At 49.0% G+C, this 20,256-nt stretch overlaps 1 protein-coding gene across 2 annotated transcripts in view; it reads right to left on the reverse strand.

Annotated features, from left to right (window-relative positions):
* The window catches only part of FNIP2 (folliculin interacting protein 2), a 124,798-nt gene extending 105,104 nt beyond the window's left edge, over positions 1 to 19,694 (reverse strand). Inside the window, exon 1 of one of the 2 annotated variants that reach the window (XM_082838710.1) lies at positions 19,393 to 19,694. In XM_082838710.1, the coding sequence (XP_082694836.1) occupies positions 19,393 to 19,508 (116 nt within the window). In that variant the 5' untranslated portion in view covers positions 19,509 to 19,694. The remainder of the gene's footprint in view (positions 1 to 19,392) is intronic. The other variant, XM_082838711.1, reaches the window with a different exon arrangement.
* Positions 19,695 to 20,256: the final 562 nt, after the last annotated feature.

Here is a 20,256-nt window from a genome sequence, read left to right on the forward strand (position 1 = left end):
CCCTGCGGGGCCGTGGCAGAGTCAGGCACAGGCAACGCTGACCCAGCAGGATGGGGTGCTGAGGGCAGTGATGAGCACAAAGCAGCTGGGGCTATCCTGTCCCCTGGGGTGTGGGTGCCCCAGCCCCGGAGCACTTACCAAGGACCAGGCGCTGCTCTCACTCTTCAAGGGCAACCCCACGTCAACCTCCTGGCTGCGTCACCAAGCGCTCGCTATGCTTCCCACTATACCGACGAGAAGGCAGCAGCCCGGCAGAGACGCTCAGGAGCGCGCGCAGGACCACACGGCTGCGTGACGGTGATGGCAGCAGGACTGCAAAGCCGAGGTCTGGCTGCGGAGCCCACGCCCGCTCCGGCCCCATGCTAGGTAGGAGCCGGGGGTTAGCGGAGGAGGACGAGGCAGGCCCAGGCAAGGAGAGCTTCACAAAGGGAACAGGTTCACTCTGACTCAGGTGAGAAGGAGGGGGACAGCACGGAGAAGCGAGACCCGCCCACCACGTGGGGGAGTCCAGGCCTGACTCTTAAGGGCCACAGGTTACAGCGCTGAGCACCGCAATACCAGACAAGAGCACAGACCTCACGTTCAATGATGCTCAAAAGAATGCATTTTTACGATGATTAGAAACTATAAAATGCATTTTAGTTACAAACTCGTAACAATTTTTAACAAGTGCAAAACAAGGGAACTGCTACAAACAATACATGCCGGAGAGGGTGTGGAGAAAAGGGAACACTCCTGCACTGTAGGTGGAATGTAAACTGGTGCAGCCACTGTGGAGAACAGTGTGGAGGTTCCTTAAACAATTAAAAACAGAGCTACCATATGACCCAGCAATCCCACTCCTGGGCTTATATATCCAAAAAAAACCCATAATTTGAAAAGACACATGCACCCCAATGTTCACTGCAGCGCTATTTACCATAGCCAGGTCATGGAAGCAACCTAAATGCCCATCGACAGAGGAATGGATAAAGAAGATGTGGTAGATATATACAACGAAATACTACTCAGCCATAAAATAGAATGAAATAATACCATTTACAGCAACATGGATGGACCTAGAGATGATCATACAAAGTGAAGTAAATCAGAAAAAGACAAATATTACATGATATCACTTATATGTGGAACCTAAAAAAATGATACAAATGAACTTATTTACAAAACAGAAACAGACTCACAGACATAGAAAACAAACTATGGCTACCAAAGGGGAAAGGGGGGGAGAGATAAATTAGGAGTTTGGGATTAACATGTACACACTACTATGTGTTAAATAGATAATCAACAAGGACCTGCTGTATAGCACAGGGAATTCTGCTCAATATTCTGTAATAACCTATAAGGGAAAAGAATCTGAAAAAGAATGGATACACATATATGTGTAAGTGAATCACTTTGCTGTACACCTGAAACTAACACAACATTGTAAATCAACTGTACTCCACTATAAAATAAAAATTAAAAAAAAAAAAAGGGAATCGGCTAAATCTGTGGGGGTGAAAACTGTCCCCAGTGCAATGCAGGAGCCCAGAGGTCTGTGTTCCCGACCCAGCCCTCCCTGCACAGGCACCCAGCACCCTGGTCAGGGGGCCCGTGACCTGCTGTATGAAATAAATGCAACCACTTTGGAAAACAAAATCCACGTGATGTGAACTATTAGAGTTAAGTCCGTCTCATCAGTGTACTCTCTCTGAAACACTGGTCCTTAATGCCCAGCAGCACGTGTAACCAATACGCACCTCTCTCTCATCCCAATTTTTAGAAAAGAAACCCATGGGGGACATTGGTTTACGTGGCAATGTGATTCCTAACTGCAGCACTCTAAACCTCCAGCACGGCTTGTTTCTACTCTGAAACCATCACCACTACATTTCCAGGGCTAAATAAGTCTTTGTCTTTGCCAAGGAAAAGAAATGATTCGAGTAAGAGGACCTCAGGCCAGCTGCACTCGGGGTGGGGGGGGTGTGGGGAGGTACTTTCTCAGCAACGTCGAAGTATAAGACGCTGCAATGCCTGTCGCTCTCCCCACCTCCAGGCTTCTGGAGCCACAGGTGCTCCTGTGTCATATGTAAAGGTCAAATCACAGACTTAGGGATTAAAAGAAACCTTTGGGCCTTGAGAAGCAGTGCTAAGAAAATCACCTCTCCCCATTGTGTCTCCTGTGTCCACAACCCACTGAGAAGTTACCACATCTGAGTCGATAACATGGCAAATTAAGGGTATAGCATCATGAGGAGGAAACCACAAAAAGTCAAAAGGAGACGGAAAGCCCCAGAGATTAAAACTGCAATACCAGGGGCTTCCCTGGCGGTGCAATGGTTGAGAATCTGCCTGCCAATACAGGAGACACGGGTTCGAGCCCTGGTCCGGGAAGATCCCACATGCCGCAGAGCAACTAAGCCCACGAGCCACAACTACTGAGCCCGCGAGCCATAACTACTGAGCCTGCGTTCTAGAGCCCACAAGCCACAACTACTGAAGCCCGCGTGCCTAGAGCCCGTGCTCCACAACAAGAGAACCCACCGCGATGAGAAGCCCGCGCCCCACAACAAAGACCCAACGCAGCCATAAATGAATAAATAAAATAAATTAATTTTAAAAAAACCCTGCAATACCTCTGACACCAGGGAACTTGTCACTACTTTTTTAAGAGATGGAGCAAGAGTCTCAAGGAATAGAGGCCGCAGAGGGCGACTATCGGAGCTTCTTCCCAAACAAAGCTGCGCTCTCTGGGAAGCAACAACCACTGTCAGCTCTCACCACTAGGTGAAGACAGCCGCAATTTATGGGTGAAATAAACGCTCTCGGGACTTCCCTGGCGGTCCAGTGGTTACGAATCCGCCTTCTAATGCAGGGGACGCGAGTTCGATCCCTGGTCAGGGAACTGAGATCCCACATGCCGCGGAGCAAGTAAGCCCGCGCGCCATGACTACTGAGCTCACGCACCTCAACTAGAGCCCACGCGCCCTGCAGCCGGCGCGCCACAACTAGAGAAGAGAAAACCCGCACACCACAACTAGAGAGAAGCCTGAGCGCTGCAATGAAAGAGCCCCATGCCTCAGCGAGGATCCCGTGTGCCGCAACTAAGACCCAACGCAGCCAAAAAAATAAGGAAAATAAATTAAGTAAATAATTAAAAAAAAAATGCTCTCAAGTCCTAGTTGGCCCTCTCATTTCAAAACTGACATCCACAAAATTCAAATGGGAGGAACAGACGTCTGTTCCTGAAGCTGTAAGTGTATATAATTCATGCACTAGTAAACTTAGGTGGCTTGTGTTTTTAAACTGTGGCCACGAGAATCCAAAACAAGTGTCCCTTTATGCATCCGAGAGCCACCTGCCATTAACGTTTTCACTCTACGAACCACAGGTATCTGGTCACTTGTTTTTACGAGGATAAAACAGTGTGAAGCCAGTAAAATATTTATCTTGGACAGAAATCTGGATTAGGACGAGAAAACAGAAGTAGGCATAAACAAACATTTCTCTGGACGGAGAAGTATAAACAGAGTGGTCTTTTCAGTGATGCGTGAAGAGCGAACTCAACATTTTCATGGCTGATCTGAGGGAGAGGCTGGCCAGGGATAGGGCCACGTGTATCTATGGCACTAAACATTTCCAGCAGGAAAATGCCCAACTAAAGTGGAACACACAGTAAGTCCTTTCAGGTTCTTTGAACAAACAAACAGATAAGTAAATGGTACATGAGTTTTAGTTTGAGCAAAGGTCTGATCAGTTTAGAGAATGACGGCATTCAAGCTAGTCTTATGACAAACCCAAGCTCTCAAAAAAGTATATTCTTAAGAGAATACATCATACGTTTCTTGGCAGTGAACCTCAGAAATCTAAACTGGAACTAGCATAGAAAAAGATAAAACGGTCTATAGGTCTAAGGTTGAAGAAAAATTACGTAACCCTGTAACTGAAAAGAAAGAAGGAAAAGGGGGTAAACACAGTCAGAGGCACGACAGGGTAAACACACTTACTGGTTAAATTCTGCAATGTAAGTGTGGGGAGATGTCCTTAAAGCTTTAAAGAGGTAAGTTTATGCACAAAAAGGAACTTTATATAATGGCTAATAAATTTATATTCCTCTAAGTAGTGATACTTGCTGAGAGAAAAAAAAAAAAAACAGGCTCAAATAAATATATTTAAACATGACTGAGCTCCAGTCAGTGTTCTCGGTGCTATGCAGTGCATGCACGACAGGGCCGTACATCGATATATCCTGCTCCCTGCACCTACCGTATAATCTGGCTGTGTTTGGTTAATTAGAATACCAGCTGGTAGAATGCTGTCGGTGTCATAAAGACAAAACAAAGAAACAGTAAGTGCAGGAGCTGGGAGGGTGAGCCCTCTGAGGGCTCAAGACAGTCGGCAGGCATCTGAACTGTGTCGGGAAGAGCAAACAGAATTTGGACAAAAGTAACTTTGAGGGAGGGAACAGAAAAAGAAAAGTCTTGTACAGCATGGTGACTACAGTTAACATTGTACTGCATATTTGAAAGTTGCTAAGAAAACAGGTCTTAAAAGTTCTCGTGACAAGAAATTTTTTATAACTACGCAAGGTGACGGATGTTAACTAGACACTGTGATTGTTTCACAATATATATAAATAGAGAATCATGTTGTACACCTGAAACCAATATAATGTTGTAGACCAATTATACTTCGATTTTTTCCCCACAATTTTATCTTTTTTATTCTTTATTTTTTACTCTTTGGCCGCGGGGCTTGCGGGATCTTAGTTTCCTGACCAGGGATCGAACCCGCGCCCCACGCATTGGAAGTACAGAGTCTTACCCACTGGACCGCCAGGGAAGTCCCTCAATTTTTTTAATTACACACACACAAAACGGAAAGAAGAACAGTCTTAAGAGCGAGATGTGGATTTCCTAGGCCCTCTGGCAAATACTGGCCTAAACTGTCCCCTGAACGTCATTACTGGGGTGTCCAGCTGCACCTCAAATTCACGCGCAGAAACAAACATACGCGTTCCTTTTTTCAAGTCATTTCTCCTTATAACTGCCCTACTTGCATTAACTATGCTACTGTTTGCCCCGGTTACTCTGGCTCAAACCCTGGAAGTTATTTTATATATTATATTGCTCCTTTTTGAGGATTCTTTACTCTTTTTGTTTACAATTCCCTGTCCCTCTCACTTCCTGTCCCTTTGTCCTCGGAAACATGCCTGATGCACAGTCCTCCATGCATACCATTTAGGCCCCCCGGAGAAACTACCTGCAGAGAACGCAGTGGAGGACAGACAAACCCAGAATTACTTGCTGAGCTTTGACGCCCTTAAATCCTGGGACGCTGGATTGCACCGGGCTCAGAACAGATGGAGAATTCCAGCCGTGAGGATCTCAGAGCCTAACCTGTGTAGGTCAAAGACCTCTTGCTCTGCCCCCCAAAAGGCCACAGGGAATTAACCTGATGGTGAGGAAGGACCCTCACTGAGAATGTGGGCTGGCAAAAAAAAGAACTGTGAAGCCTGCCTGCCCCAATGCCCAGAGCAGACGTGGTCAAAGTCCTGCACCCCAAATATTTCTAGGGTGGGAAGGAAAGGTGAGTCTTCTGAGCAGAGGGGTGATAACTGACAGTTTAACAATACTTTGGGATTTGTTTTGAAGGACAGCAGCGATCCTGTTATTTTATCCTCGGGGATAACTATGCCTCCACCCCCCGACGATGTCTCTGGGGTCCTGGAAGCCCAGGGCCCTGCGCACAAAGGTTTCTAAAACACAGGGAGAGAGCTCGGACCTAACATACGATGGACAGCAAGACTGTCACCCCCAGGATGTCACCTGCTACGGCCTGCTGACTGGACCACAACCATCAAGTGCTCATTTTGATGTAATTTTGAAATGAACCTTCCTGTTAAACAGCTACTGAACATGCTAGCAGTCAAGGCAAGCTCAGGCCAACTCACGTGGCCACCACCATGTTAAACACACTACCGACCTTTACGGTCCAGGCCGTAAGGCTCCATCCTCCATGCAGCGATCTGAGCAGCGGGCACTCATTGGCTGTGAGAGCGAAGTCCAGCACTGCCCGGTCTGAAGGGAGGCGGCTTGGAAGAAGGAAGACCGATGCTGAACGCACTGTGAAATGCGGGTGCGGCTGCACCTGCAGGAACCAGGCGGCCTTTGACAGCGTCAGCTGCAGGAGGCGGAGGGCGCGGGCTTTCCGAACTGCAACCCCCCCCAAGCCCGCTACAGTGAGGACCAGTGCTTAGCGCTTCAGTGCAATGAGATTACGTGATAGCTGCAAGGTTTCCCTTCGTCTAGCTTCTGAGACAAACGCCTCTCTCTCTTTTCCCCTTGGTCCCCCTTCTTGCTTGCGAAAATCTAACTCGTGTTCAAGCTCAATCTCCTCTCCTTGGTGCAGGCCTGCATTTCAGGAAACCGTTCATCAATACAGGAAGCAGAACTACCGGGAAACTGCTTTGGGGGAAAAATGGAGCTCCTGAGCTATAGAGAGATATGTGGGGGTTGGGGAGAGATGACGAGGCCGGGCACAGAGGGTTGTCAGGACCATGAAAATTCTCCGTATGATGTTATCATGGTGGACACGTGTCATTACACATTCGGCCAAACTCACAGAACAAGAGCGAACCAAGAGGCAACCCCAAGGTAAACGAGGGGCTTTGTGTGATCATGGTGTGTGGATGCAGTCGGTCATTGGTTACAAAACGGGCCGCTCTGGTGAGCTTGCTGATAACTGGAGAGGTTACGCATGTGTGGGGCAGGGGGGACAGGGGAAACCTCGGGGCCTTCCTCTCAGTCTTCCTGGATGCCTAAAACTGCCCTAAAGAAAGTCTTTATTTAAAAAGAGAGAGAGCGCACTCCCTACATGTGCTAGGCTTACCAAGTATGGGTTCTGCCACGGGCTGGGAGGGGAACCACACAGGTGACATTGCTGGCTCGGATCGTTTTGGTTTTCTCCCTTTGGAGATAAGAGAGTCCTGGGATTGCGGATGAGGGGAGACTAAGAAATACCATACACAGTAAAACTGCACTAACTTGGATCCCAGCCCCCAAGTTAAGTGAAGGCGTTGGTGCTGCGCTGCTGCACAGCCACCCACGCTCACGCCTGCGGTGGCTCCCCGGTGCCTGCCGAGAGGGAACGCCACCTCCTGAGGAACACAAGCCGCTCGCGGCCGCCACAGGCTCGGCACCACCCAGAGTCGGGGTGAACGCAGGGAAGCAGCTGGAGGAGCTGTGCGCAGAGACACGGAACGCTGGGCACTGAGGGTTGAGACCCGAGGCCCCGCAGGCACCGAGCGCTGTGCGCCAGGTGTAACTGACGCGTGTAATCTCCAGTCCTCAGGACTGTGCAAGGAAAGCCGTTTTACACCCATCTTACGGAAGAGAACCCTCAGAGACGACATGCCCTACGTGGTTAAGTGGGAGAGCCGGCTTTGACTCAAGAATACAGACCCTACCGGGGTCTCTACTCTTTCTATTAACCCTCAAAGTGTAGACCGAGGACGCTCACCTACTGGTCGGGGCCACCTAAGTTTAAAACTGAGCAGGGGTCTTCCCTGGTGGCGCAGTGGTTGAGAGTCCGCCTGCCGATGCAGGGGACACGGGTTCGTGCCCTGGTCCGGGAAGATCCCACATGCCGCAGAGCGGCTGGGCCCGTGAGCCATGGCCGCTGAGCCTGCGCGTCTGGAGCCTGTGCTCCGCAACGGGAGAGGCCGCACGGTGAGAGGCCCACGTACCGCAAATAAAAAAACAAAAAAAAAAGCCTGAGCAGGAATAATGCCTGCGAGGCCCTACACAGTCCGGCCCCAGTGGGCCCTGCCTCCCAGGAACACTCGTATTTCAAAGAATTCGGCCCATTCCCTGACCCAGGAACACCTCCAAGGTAAGAGTTGTCTTCATCCTCTCCACCCGAGTCCTACCCATCAGATCCCAGCTCCTGGGTAAAGCCTGTCCTGAAGCAGCTGGACTAAAGGGCCCTCACCCCTGCCTGACATCTCAACAGGACTGTAGAGACTTGGTCCTGAACTCCTTACTGCTTTGTCTTATCAGTTAGTTTTTTAAACTTAATACCTATCATTTGCACAGTTAAAATGGAAGCCCCCTAGAAATAATAGTTAGACCTCATACTTCCTTATAAACCCCACAGAACATCAACCTCCTAGGAACTTCAAATGTTCACCTGCAGAGAGGGAATACAGACCATGTACCGACTTGGGTTTGAATTCCCAGCACCACTAGTTACCCACACAGTGATCTCCAGCAAGCCTCAGTTTTCATCTGTAAATTATTACAACTTTACACCTATAAATTAGCTAATGAAATACCCAACCTCAAAGGGTAACTTCGAGATGATGTAAGCAAATGCCATGCGGCGCGGGTCCCTCCTCCACAAACACTGCGGGGGGGCTCCGTAAACACTCTGGAGAAGCAGCTACTTACAGGCGTCTTAAAAGACTGCAGAGACGCTGTTTACATACACAGCCCATAATACGTCCACCAGTTAATGAGGTTCACAACATGAAAATACATCTTTAAAGTCACAAACGGCTACTTGCATTACAAAAGAATTTTTCTCATTTTGTATTTTTTGCCCACGCTCTCTTATAACAGTAAACAAATTTTTTAAAAGGATATTTATCCACAAGTTCATTACCCCAGCAAATCAACTCTTGTATTTTCCTGTTTTCCTTTCTAGTCCTTGGTCATACATTTATATATTTTACTAACATATTCATCTTGTAGGTACCAATTGATTTGGGGTTTTTTATTTACCATATCAAACATTTGATTATATTATGTTATATTAAATGTGAATATATTAATTATAACATAGTATATATGTATTACATTATATATGTATATTATATAATATATGTTATAATTAACATATATTTTAACATATAGTATTTAATGTATTTGTTGACATATTAAACATACATAAATATACTTTATATATTATATTAAAACACAATGTGACTATATTAATACAGTCTTAATCATTTAGCCATCATATAATATCCTACAAAGCTAACATCACAGTTTAGCTACTTTCCTGCTGTTAGACAACTATTATAATTCTTTTTAGATATTTATCATTATAACAATAATGTCTAAAGAACATCTCCATGTGTGAAAGTTTTTTTGCTTTTTTTTAACATCTTCATGCAGAGAACTGTTTTCTTTTAAATCTAGAACAAGCTAGACAAGGGGTCAACAGCTACCAAGCGAGGGGTAGGGTCCGAATTTCACCACCAGCCACCAGCACAGTTTCCTCCGGTCACTTTAAATCACCTCCACTAAACAGCCACTCACGTGATGCTGCCAGGAGTGTAAGTAGGTACAGCATCTCTGAAGAGTGATTAGGCAGAAGTTCCACCCTGGGTCCTGACCCTAGAAATATACTTGAGCTTATGAATAAGCATCTTCTGACCAGGAAGTTCAACATCTCTAACAAAAAAGCCTGAAAACGATCTAAACATCCGTCAACAGGGGACTGGTTAAACTGCCCACTAAAATTACCTGGGGGGTGGCAGGGAGGTGTCCATAACAACAGACCTGTAGGCAACCCGGATCAATGAGATCAGGATCTCAGAGAATGGTGTGGGCATTTAAACCTTGCTGGGTCCCTGCAATGTCCAGCCAGACTTGACAGCCACTGAGTTAGTCTTCCACGCACATTCACTCAGTGGAAGCCGGGCACCTATCAGCAACACGCTGGACGGTGTGTACAGCAACTACCATTTCTGTGAATGAAAGAGAATGTTTTTTCTTGTATGTGCATCGAATATTTCTGGAAGGATACACTAAAAGAAACTGGTATAATAAGGGTGGCCCTTGGGAAGAGAGATTAGGGGTGTGAAATGAGAGGCTTATATTTCAATGTGTATCATTTTATACTGTTTGAGTTTTAATCAGGTGCCCTGAAAAGTTAATACTCTTGAAAAAAATCATAATTTGTGAGCCGTTTCTCAAGGCCACGTGGTACTGGCCAGTGCCCGTGCACTCAGGGTCTCCACGGAGCCCTGCACGCGCGGAAGGGACCAAGTGCCCTTCTTGGCCTTGTGCTCACTGCTGTGGCCCTGGCAACTCCCTTACTCAATGTGCCAACCTAAAGCAAACAGTCACCGCCCGATACGCCGGGGAGATGTTTGCCTGTGGCTTCCCTCCTCGCCTCTGAGGCCATCACCAATGACACGTGGTCTGGGCCATCTCTTCCCAAAGAACATGTCAGATTTACAAACCCATTTTTAAGTGAGTTTCTCAGCTGCAAAGCGGCGACAATTCCATCCTTTTTCTAAAGCGCTTACTTCAGGTAGCATGCAAACGCCGTCTCTGCGGGATTCACAGGACCAACATCGTTTTCAGAACTAAGTGAGCTGCATCTCCTATTTGAAACAACCGCTTAGCTAATTTCATTCCATCATGTATTTCAGTTCAACAAGCCACACAAAAATTCAAGGAATCTAAAAGGTATAGAACGCAGTTTTACAGTTAGCAACACACAGCTGATAATTTCAGAGGTTCGCAGAGATTATTTAAATAAAATACTTTTTTCTATATGTTGCTTTCAACAGCTGTGGGAGTTTATAACTGAGTCTCAGATATATTACTTAGTGTCTTTTTTAGGTGTTTTTTTTACTTTGAGGAGAGGGCAGGTTCCTTTAGAGTATTTACCTTATGATTTTGATACCAAAAAAAAATTCATTCATATTAATGGAAAGAAGGAAACTGTGTGGTCTATAACAAAATTCCTTTGAAAAATGACAATATGCATGCCAGAAACATCAAGAAAAAGAATAATACAACGAGAGGTCAGATTCTGGAACACCAGAGAATCTTTAAGGATTGTCTGTTTGCAAAACTCTTAAACGTATTCATTCATTCATTCATTCATCGAACAAGTATTTACTAAGTGCAACCTCCTGCCAAGCCCTGCACTAAGCACTACAGCCATGACAAGAGGGCTAGGATTAGAAGAATTCCCATATCTAACCACAACATGGACATTTTCTTGTTTCATTCAGTTACCCAAATGTATGCTTAAAGCGGCAAATTTAAATGATATTCTTGTTATATTTCTCAATCATGTTTTATAAGAGAACTTGAGTAAATGAGAACAGTTAATTAAGAGCTAAATGCAATCAAATACACTACATTTGTTCCCCATCACCCCAAAGGTTTCAACTGTAGGTTAGAAACAAGAAAATGTCCAATTTTCTGGGTACACCAGGGAACCACAGTTGGCAATCTGAAGTATTTATAAGGTGTTAAAGGCAGAACACATTAGACTACTGCTTCTTCCTAACACATCCTAAAATGAAACACCTGTTTCATCTCTGGAGGAACAAGCAGGTTAACGTCTAACTTGTCTCCAACTTGTGAAGGAACAGAGTTGCCATGACAACTGAAGGAAAAGTTTAGTGAGCAGAATTTACCAATGAAATGCAAAATTCCACCCAATTCCATTTAACTGGTATGTGTGCACTTGTAAGCAAAGGCTAGTTTTCTGTTTGTTCAACCATCAGAATAAATGATAATGTGTTCTGTGAAAAGTTTCATGGATAAAATGTTTAAAAACACACACTCCTTTTTGTCAGAGTAAGCCACAAATAAATAAAATTGAACAATGACTGTTTGACAAGTCAATATTGGCAATGCAGCCTTTCACATGACAGGGTCTCGAGTATACTTAAATCAAGGAAAACCAGATACTTCTAAAGTTAGTACCTTTCTTAGGTTGTGTTAAATTGTCAGGTAAATTCAGGGACATGTTTCGTTTCTACTGATATCCATTACACAATGTCACCTAGGGTATATTCAAATAAACAGACTATCAATTTTCCTAGAAAAATCCTTCTATCATAAACACACAGTATATTTAGGTTGTGCACACATGCTGCACGATTACATTATTAACGTCCAACATTATCCTCACTGGAAACTAGAGTGAGGTCCCCATCAGATACGCAGGTTTCCCATCCGCCCCCGTCGGCTGTGAGGGCCGAATTTCTACTGCCCCAGTGACCGCCCTGCATGAACTGGTGGTCATTTTCAAGTAGGCATCTGTGACTAATCAGACACCGGTGGTCACTGATTTAAAGCTGTATTACTTCAAACACAGAAATGCTCTTATTTATGATTAAAAGGTCTCAGGCGTGGTGATAAAATCATCTTCGTAAAGCAGACAGGTATCTCTTTATAACACTACACTGGACACAAATTCTAGAGCACGATGTGCAAACTAAGCAAGATTCAGGGACGAATAAAAATATTCCAAATGTACATATGAATGAGAAGCGCATGGTGAAAGAGAGGGGAACATGATAGCCGCGGACCCAGACTCGTGCTAACACTAAAATCTTATGTAACTGAAAGCGCCTGCCATGCAACACATCCCCACAACATCGGAGTATTAATGGCTGCGTTTAATGGCTGCGCTCATTGCGCGTAATAGATTATACTATTTTGGCACAAACAGAAAGTGTGCAGCAAGAAAAACGTATGTACGTGATGTGTGAGAAGGCACACTGTCCCTTCCAGAAGTCCATCACACAGGCAGCTGGACAGCTTCCGGCTGAACAGAGAGGGTCGGCAGCCCACCGGCTTCCATCCCCCACCCCCGCCCCCGCCTCCCACCGAGCACGCCTCACAAGAGTGCCTGTGCGGCTTGAGCAGTGAGTCGTGGACGTTCCGTTTACAGAGGGGTGGGGTTGAGGGAAATCGCCATTCCATGCCCAGTAAGCTGGAAAAGTCCGTCCTGTTTTTCCTCTTCTCCAGAGTAATCATTTCTCACGGACCAGAGATAAAAAGAACGCTTGGTAAGTAGGAGCTCACTAAATATTTCAGCACTCTTACCCGCAAGGGAAAGACTGACTTTTACAGCCAAAGACACGATCTCACCCTGAGGGCCTAACCACTCACGCCCGCCAGGGACTCAGACAAGCGATGAAACATTTGCTCCTTTGCGTCCACACCAAGAAAACCAGTGGCTGGGGAAGTCAGCGCAGTCCCAGATCCCAAATCAGACTCGCCCGCTAGGAGCTCACACTGGCAGCCGGAGCATTTCACGAGCGCAAGGACGACCTTTTACACCCCCTTGGCCGAGGAAACACAACTGCAAAGGCTTCCTTAGGCTGACCTCACAGGCAGACCATGAGAAACACAACCCAAAGCCACAGCGACAGAAACCAGCGCCCTCGCTACATCCACACTCTGTGCATTAAAAAACCACAGGCCCGGCCCACCTCTCAAGACCACCTACTCAGTCTAATGACAACGTGTAACATGACTGACTCGGATTTCAGAACCGAAAATTAAAATGCCTGTCTCAGCTTTCAAAGCAGCCAGTCCAAGCCCCTCAGCGTACCCAAGGTACCCCAAATCTCAAAGGTCGTGTCACCTTTTTCCGTACATTTCAAATAAATCTTACCTAGGTCTCTCTCGACCGCTGACTGGAGAGCTGGGTGCAGCTCCTGAGCCCTGCTGGAGACCAGGCTGCCTGAGGCTGGAGGAGGGCCGGGACCCTGCCCCGCCGATGAAAACTGTGCACACAGATACGGCCTGCGCTCACCAGCCTCCCTGGTTACACTGGCCTCCTGAGGGTCGTCACGGACTTCGGTGTTAAGTACATTAAAGTTCACAGCATACTGCTCTCCGTAACAGGGACTACCACTTACTTTTACAAAGAAGAGGAAGTCTCTAGAGAGTTGTTACTCAAATCAGGTCTCTCCGCCAGTGTTACACTCAGTCCCTCCCTCACGATGCAAAATACTCCAAAGACTACTTAACATTTAAAATAATGTGGTCTTTTAATGCACAGAGTGTAGGTGTAGAGAGGCGCTGGTTTCTGTCGCTTAAATCACAGAGGCAGCACGAATTTGTTAGAGCAAAATCCAAAATACCAACAAAATATAAAACACAGAAGAGTCGAATGAAAGCTTCACCCGCCGGTTGACCACCCCTGTTAAAATGCTGGTGTGCAGGGCCGCTCACCTTCGTACAGACACACACAATCAACCCCACACGCCCATCTTCAGCATCTTCAACACATGTGTGCATGTGTATGTGCATGTGTGTACATACATAAATACACATGTACGTGTGATATATATAAACAGACATAAAATAAAGATTTGGTGGCTGCAGAATATCAGCCATTGTGCAGCTGTGTCACTTCACTTAACACATTTCTCCTGCTGCTTAAATAAGATTTTATTCTTGGTAGGAAAAACTTGCAAATAATTCTGAAAAATACACCGTACTCCTAAAACCATTCCTGACTGTCCAGGCCCCTCCACCCGGGCCTCAGTGACTGGTCTTAACGCTCCTCTGAAGACTCAGTCTGTTTCATCACGGACACCATCCAAGTGGAAAAAAAAAAAAAAAAGTAAAATCGCGTGGCTTCTGTTCCGTCTCAAGTCTCCCATCTATAGAAAGAGAAGACAGTTCAACGTCCATAAAGCCTCAATATGAATGATACTGAATTCCATGACTTAAGAGGCTCTCCGTAATACTTAAAATCGTTCTGTACTGCATTTTATTCTTTTCACAAGATTTTCAAATATATTACCTCCTCACCACAACCTTATTACACAGGACGGGCGCGTTACAAACGCCAAAACTGAGGCCCAGAGAAATGGAGAGACATGTGGGTCCCATGGCAACATGGTGCACGAGACAGGACAAAATCGACGGCCTCCGCGATGAAAAGAACGCACGACGTGAGCCCGGACCGGCCCCAAACCCCTAATACCCCGCCGGGACCCAAGGCACAGGTCAGGACCAGGAGATGTGATGGGGGGGGGGGGTGTGCTCACGGATCCAGAGCAGCGCGCAAGGAAGCCGCCAGGAAGACTTAGGAAGTCGTAGAAAGAAAGCAACAGGGGCCTTCTGCACAGCACAGGGAACTATATTCCATATCTTGGAATAACGTATAATGGAAAAGAATATGAAAAAGAAGATGTATGTACAGATGGATAACTGCGTCACTGTGCTGTACACCTGAAACTAACACAACATTGTAAATCGACTGCAGTCCCGTATACAATAAAAATTAAATTAAAAGAAGATAGTAAGCCATGATTCCTTTCCTCATGTGCTCACTGTCTAGGGAAGGAAAACTCAGGCACGAATCCAGACTCAATTCAGACCACCTTTTGGGTTATCACGTGTATTGCAACTAAATAAAGAGGCTCTCCCCACAGCAACGCCAAAAAAAGAAATGAAACCTGTGATTTCTGTGTCACGTGTCTTATGTTACAGTCAGTAAAAACGTGAGTGTAGTGGGGCTAATCTGTGTTTCTTCCAGAATATCCCCCCGACCCCAGGACAAGCTCATTAGAAATGCTAGCGTCGTGGGAGCTGGCAGTGGAGGCTCCTCTGGGAGGGAAGAGTGAATCCTCGGTCACAGCAAGGGTGAGAACAGTGCATCCTCCATGTGTGGTACTTAACGCAGGGGTGAACTCCTCATCCGCGTCGGAATTACCTTCCTGTTATAGTTTCCAGTGCGTTCTTTGCTGTGCGTGCATCTCGGCGTCCTCAGACTGTCCTACCTTGGTCTGTATGGGCGGAGCGCAAAGCCACAGGCCCAGGAGATGAGCATCAGACGCCACTGGATAACAATGGTAAGTGGATTAAACCATACTTACATAATACTAACCCTGGAACGGGTGACTTAATGTTGTTCTAACAGAACCGTTTGGATTAGCACTAACTAGGCCCTGTGGCCTCGGATATTCAGGACTGGAGAGGCGCAGGGGTGGGGTCTCTCCTTCCCAGCATTTACACAGCCACCTACCAAGCGGCTGAGATGCTCTCCTTTACCCCTCACATCCCAAGCAACACGCATGCTTACTCGCTTCGTCTAACTGGTCCCAAATAAGACACTGCCTAACCGGTGACCTCTTCCGCCTCCCTCTTGCATACACATTTGAGGTGGAAACTGGTACACTAATTTACCAGAGACATTAAAAAAAAACACCTTAAGATAAAGCTTCAAACTTGAACCAGACATGCAGCTCAAGAAGTCAGTGGGGGTCTTCCCTGGTGGCGCAGTGGTTGAGAGTCCGCCTGCCGATGCAGGGGACACGGGTTCGTGCCCCGGTCCAGGAAGATCCGGGAAGATCCCACATGCCGCGGAGCGGCTGGGCCCGTGAGCCATGGACTCTGAACCTGCGCGTCCGGAGCCTGTGCTCCACAACGGGAGAGGCCACAGCAGTGGGAGGCCCGAGTACCGCAAAAAAAAAAAAGAAGCCAGTGGGCACACCTTGGCTTTTAAAAGTTCCTAAATGAACATGCTTCCCTGAGATGCAAGGGAACCAAGAACCCAATTCTACTTGTTTGAGCCTCCAGACAAATAACCTCATTCTGTTCTCGTTTATCCTTCTGGAAAAAGAGTTGCATCACACACGTGTGTGTGTGTGTACGTGTATATCAACCAGGTTTATCCTTCTGGAAAAAGAGTTGCATCACACACGTGTGTGTGTGTGTACGTGTATATCAACCAGGTAAAAGTGAAAGCACTGTAAAGACCAGCAAATAGAGAATTCTCTCAAATTTCAAGACCGCGATGCAACTTTATAACTTTAGAGCTTACACTTCACAAATACCATAATCGCAGAGTGTCCCATCTCCTTCTCCCAAACTTGAAAATTCAATCTCTTCTGATTCTTTTTCTGTCTTCCTAGCAAGCTCTTTCCTCAAAGCTATGAAAAGGGCTTCTTGTCGAGATCCTGAAAAAATACACTTAAGAAGGAATCCCAACTGTGATGACCCTTTGCAGGTGGAACGCTGGGAAGCACAAAGACCTGAAAATGACCCGTGAGGGAAGCTACTTACACCAGGCCTCAAAGTTCCTCTCTAATCAAGTCCAGTGAGTGCGAACTGGAGGGACGAGCGGACGGAGAGGAAGTTGGGGAGGTGACAGGGCCGGGCACAGGGCGAGCAGAGCACCATCCAGGGCACGACTGCAGAGAAGGGGGGAAGGGCTTAAGATGACTAGTGGAAGTCCACCACTGAGAGGAGAGAGAGAGAAGAACTCTAAAACAAAAAGATGTATATACAAACTGGGTCTTATTTTTACTTAGGCTTTTCCCCAAAATGCATGGAGATCTATGCTACAAAACCGCCCAAAAGCCAGCCTGAATCTTCCTTTCATTCTCGAGATCTACAAGGTACTGCCTGTATTTAAAGGCACTAAAGAATACAAAATCAGGGACTTCCCAGGCGGTCCAGTGGTTAAGACTCCGCACTTCCACAGGTTCCATCCCTGGTCAGGGAACTAAGATCCCGCGTGCCGTGCAGCGTGGCCAAAGGGGGGAAAAAGAAGACAAATTTCACAGACACAATTTAAAAGGATACAAATTCCCGTTAGGCGTGCTAGAGGTTCAACCTAAGCGTTGCACCTTAACTTCTGAAAATCTATTCAGCTACAAAGTGGGCCCCCAAGGGCAGCTCATTGCCTGTCTGAGGTACCCCTTCCCCCAGAAGCACATGCGAGCTCCTATTTCGTTAAATCTGGATAGATATGAAGTGCGAGGTCATCATTCTGTAGGGCGAGAGAGGGAAATTTTCCACTCTCCCAGGAAGGCTGCACAGCATCTGAGAGTTCAGCCAGGTGAGGAGAGCAGGAAGAAAGACTTGCCCGGGTGCCCTTGGTCGACGTGGTGTGACACGGTCGATTTGGCCCTCATCTTCCTGAGTCTTTACTGCATTTCTTTTTCCAAGGGAAACCCTCAGCAGGGACACTGCTGAAGGGCCCTGAGACCTCCAGTTTTCTCCTGGGCATTCACCTCCCAAACTTGCAGAAAATCCTAATGAGGTCAACAAAAACAAACCTCCAAAACCATTCCCTGGCCCAATTTTGTGTTCTTCACTAGACACCAGCAGGAAGTCAGAACACTACACTGAGAATGTTCCCACAAAGTTAGAATCAGTTTCCCTAATATGGCCAGGCCCTAAATATAGCCACAGTTTTTTTGTTCAAAAGACACTCCCTTACACTTGTAGATGGAGGAAACGGTGGTGGGAAAGTGAGCGTAGAGCACAGGAAACCACGACCGTGCATTCAGAGGGCTCTTGTGTCCTTGACAAGGGCTGCCCAAGCAAAGACACCTGGAACACATGCCCTGTCCTCTCCAGGCTTTGTTCCCTCCACCGAGTCTGGGTTACCAGGAGGGAAGAGGAGAAATTACACACCCTGGGCCAGAAGTAATTCTACCGAGTTCTGAGAAGCAACACAGCATCACTAGTACCCAAAGCAGTGAAAGGAGTAGAATTCCCTGCTTGAATTGTAACGATTCAGTACACCTACAGAACACACGGGAATTTAACGAAGGTGTGTCAAGCCTTCACAACTTACCTTCCAAATAACAACACACACCCACACACACCCACGGTCACAAAAGACTGGTAACGTTCACGTAACTGCCGTGAGGGGCTTTGGGTGCTTTCAGCGAATGGGATTTACGCGGAGCAAAATCTAGAACACAAAACTTGGCCCAAAATGCAGTCAAAGTTCCGCTTGAAACTTTTGAAAGGTTAAGTACCCTGGGTCTACACTTCAATTATAAACTCCTTCTGCAAGACATTTTAGCCAAAAAGCACCCAGCAGAGTGTCCAAGTTGGAAGTAGATGCTCAGTAAAACACCTGCTGGGAAAAAACTGTTACAGGGAAGTAAATGAACTTCTCAACACAAGCGTGCTGAAAGGCAATACAGGCCGTTTTAAGGCCCCATGTTAAAGTTAGCCCAGGAGGGCGGACGGGCCTAGAGCGTTCAGGCTGGACTGTGCGCTCAAAGCGCGCAGGTCAAATGCAGGGTCTGTCGCCCCCATCTGCGGGTCGCGCTCTCTGCGACTTAATGTTCCCTCGGCCGTGAAAGGGGGATCGGATCACACCCGGCGCCCAAGGCTGCCGGGCGAGCAACCGGGAGAAAGCAACCGAGGGCACCCAGGATGCCAGCGCGCCGCCCGCGCGCGCGGCGCGTCTCCGGAGGCGCGTACCGGGGGTCAGTCCGTGCGCACACGCACCAGCTTCGCTGCGCGGGCACCTCGGACCCCGCACACGCCCCGCGCAGCCGGCGCCCCGCGGCGGGGAAGCGGCTCGCTGCCAGGCACGCGTCCGAGAGCCGGTCCCACGGCGAGGAAGGAGGCGGTGCCGCGCTCGCGCCACGGCGTCTCCCACACAATAGGCTGCAACGGCGCCCCAGGCCCCCCACGACCCGCGACCCCCGGGCCCGCGGCGGGTACCACCGGAGCCCCGGCACCTCAAGCGGGTGGGGAGGGAGCGCCGCGCGGCGCCTGATTGGGGCCCACGGTGCCGGGTCGGCGGCGGCGGCGTGCCGGGCAGGCCCCTCCCCTCGTCCCTTCCCGCTCCGAGCCCCTCCGTCCCGCGGCCCCTCACCTGAAGGCCGGCCCCTCCCGGGGCGCCCGGCCCGGGGCTGCCGCCGCCGCCGCCGCCGCCGCGGAGCCGCCGCCGCCCTTCCTGTTGAAGAGCCTCTGCAGCAGGGTCGGGGCCATGGCGCTGCGGCTCGGCTGCGGCTGCGGCTCCGCGGCCTCGGCCCGGCTCAGCGCGCGGCCGGGGGCGGCGGCGGGGCCATCGCGGCGCGGGCAGCTGTGCTCGGCGCCGGGGCCGCCGGCCGGTCATATGACGGGTCTGGCCCGCCGCCGCCGCCGCGCGCTGACAGTTCTCCCCGCGGGAGGAGCCGCCGCCGGCGCGGGAGGAGCGCGGCCGCCATTGGCCCCGGGACCCCGCCCGGCCCCGCATCCGGGGGCGGGGGCCGCGGGGGGCAGGAGGCGGGGGGCAGGGGGCGGGGCGAGGCGCTTAAAGGGGGCCTGGGGAGACGCGGGGGGGGGGGGGCCCGCTGGGAGCTTAAAGGGGAGGGGGTGGGGCCTCGGGGAGGCGGGGGCAGGGCACTTAAAGGGGGAGGGAGCGGGGGCGGAGAGGGGCGGTGCTTAAAGCGGGGGCCCCGAGGGCGGGGCGCGGGGCCAGCTGGGTGGGTGCCCTGGTGGGCAGGGGGCGGGGACCCGGGGGGTAGGGCTGGGGGCTGGAGTTTGGGGTGGAGGTTGTGGTGTTGGTGGGACGGGGGGCGGGGCCCGGTGGTGTTGGGGCGGGGGGGCGGGAGGGCGCTAGGACGCTGGGCGGGGGAGCGGGAGGGCGCTGGGACGCGGGGCGGGGGGGCGGGACGGCGCTGGGACGCGGGGCGGGGGGGCGGGACGGCGCTGGGACGCGGGGCGGGGTCCCTTGGGGGGGCCGGGGTGGAGGGGT

Source organism: Leucopleurus acutus (assembly GCF_964270905.1).
Source record: "Leucopleurus acutus genome assembly, chromosome: 4".
NCBI lineage: Eukaryota > Metazoa > Chordata > Mammalia > Artiodactyla > Delphinidae > Leucopleurus > Leucopleurus acutus.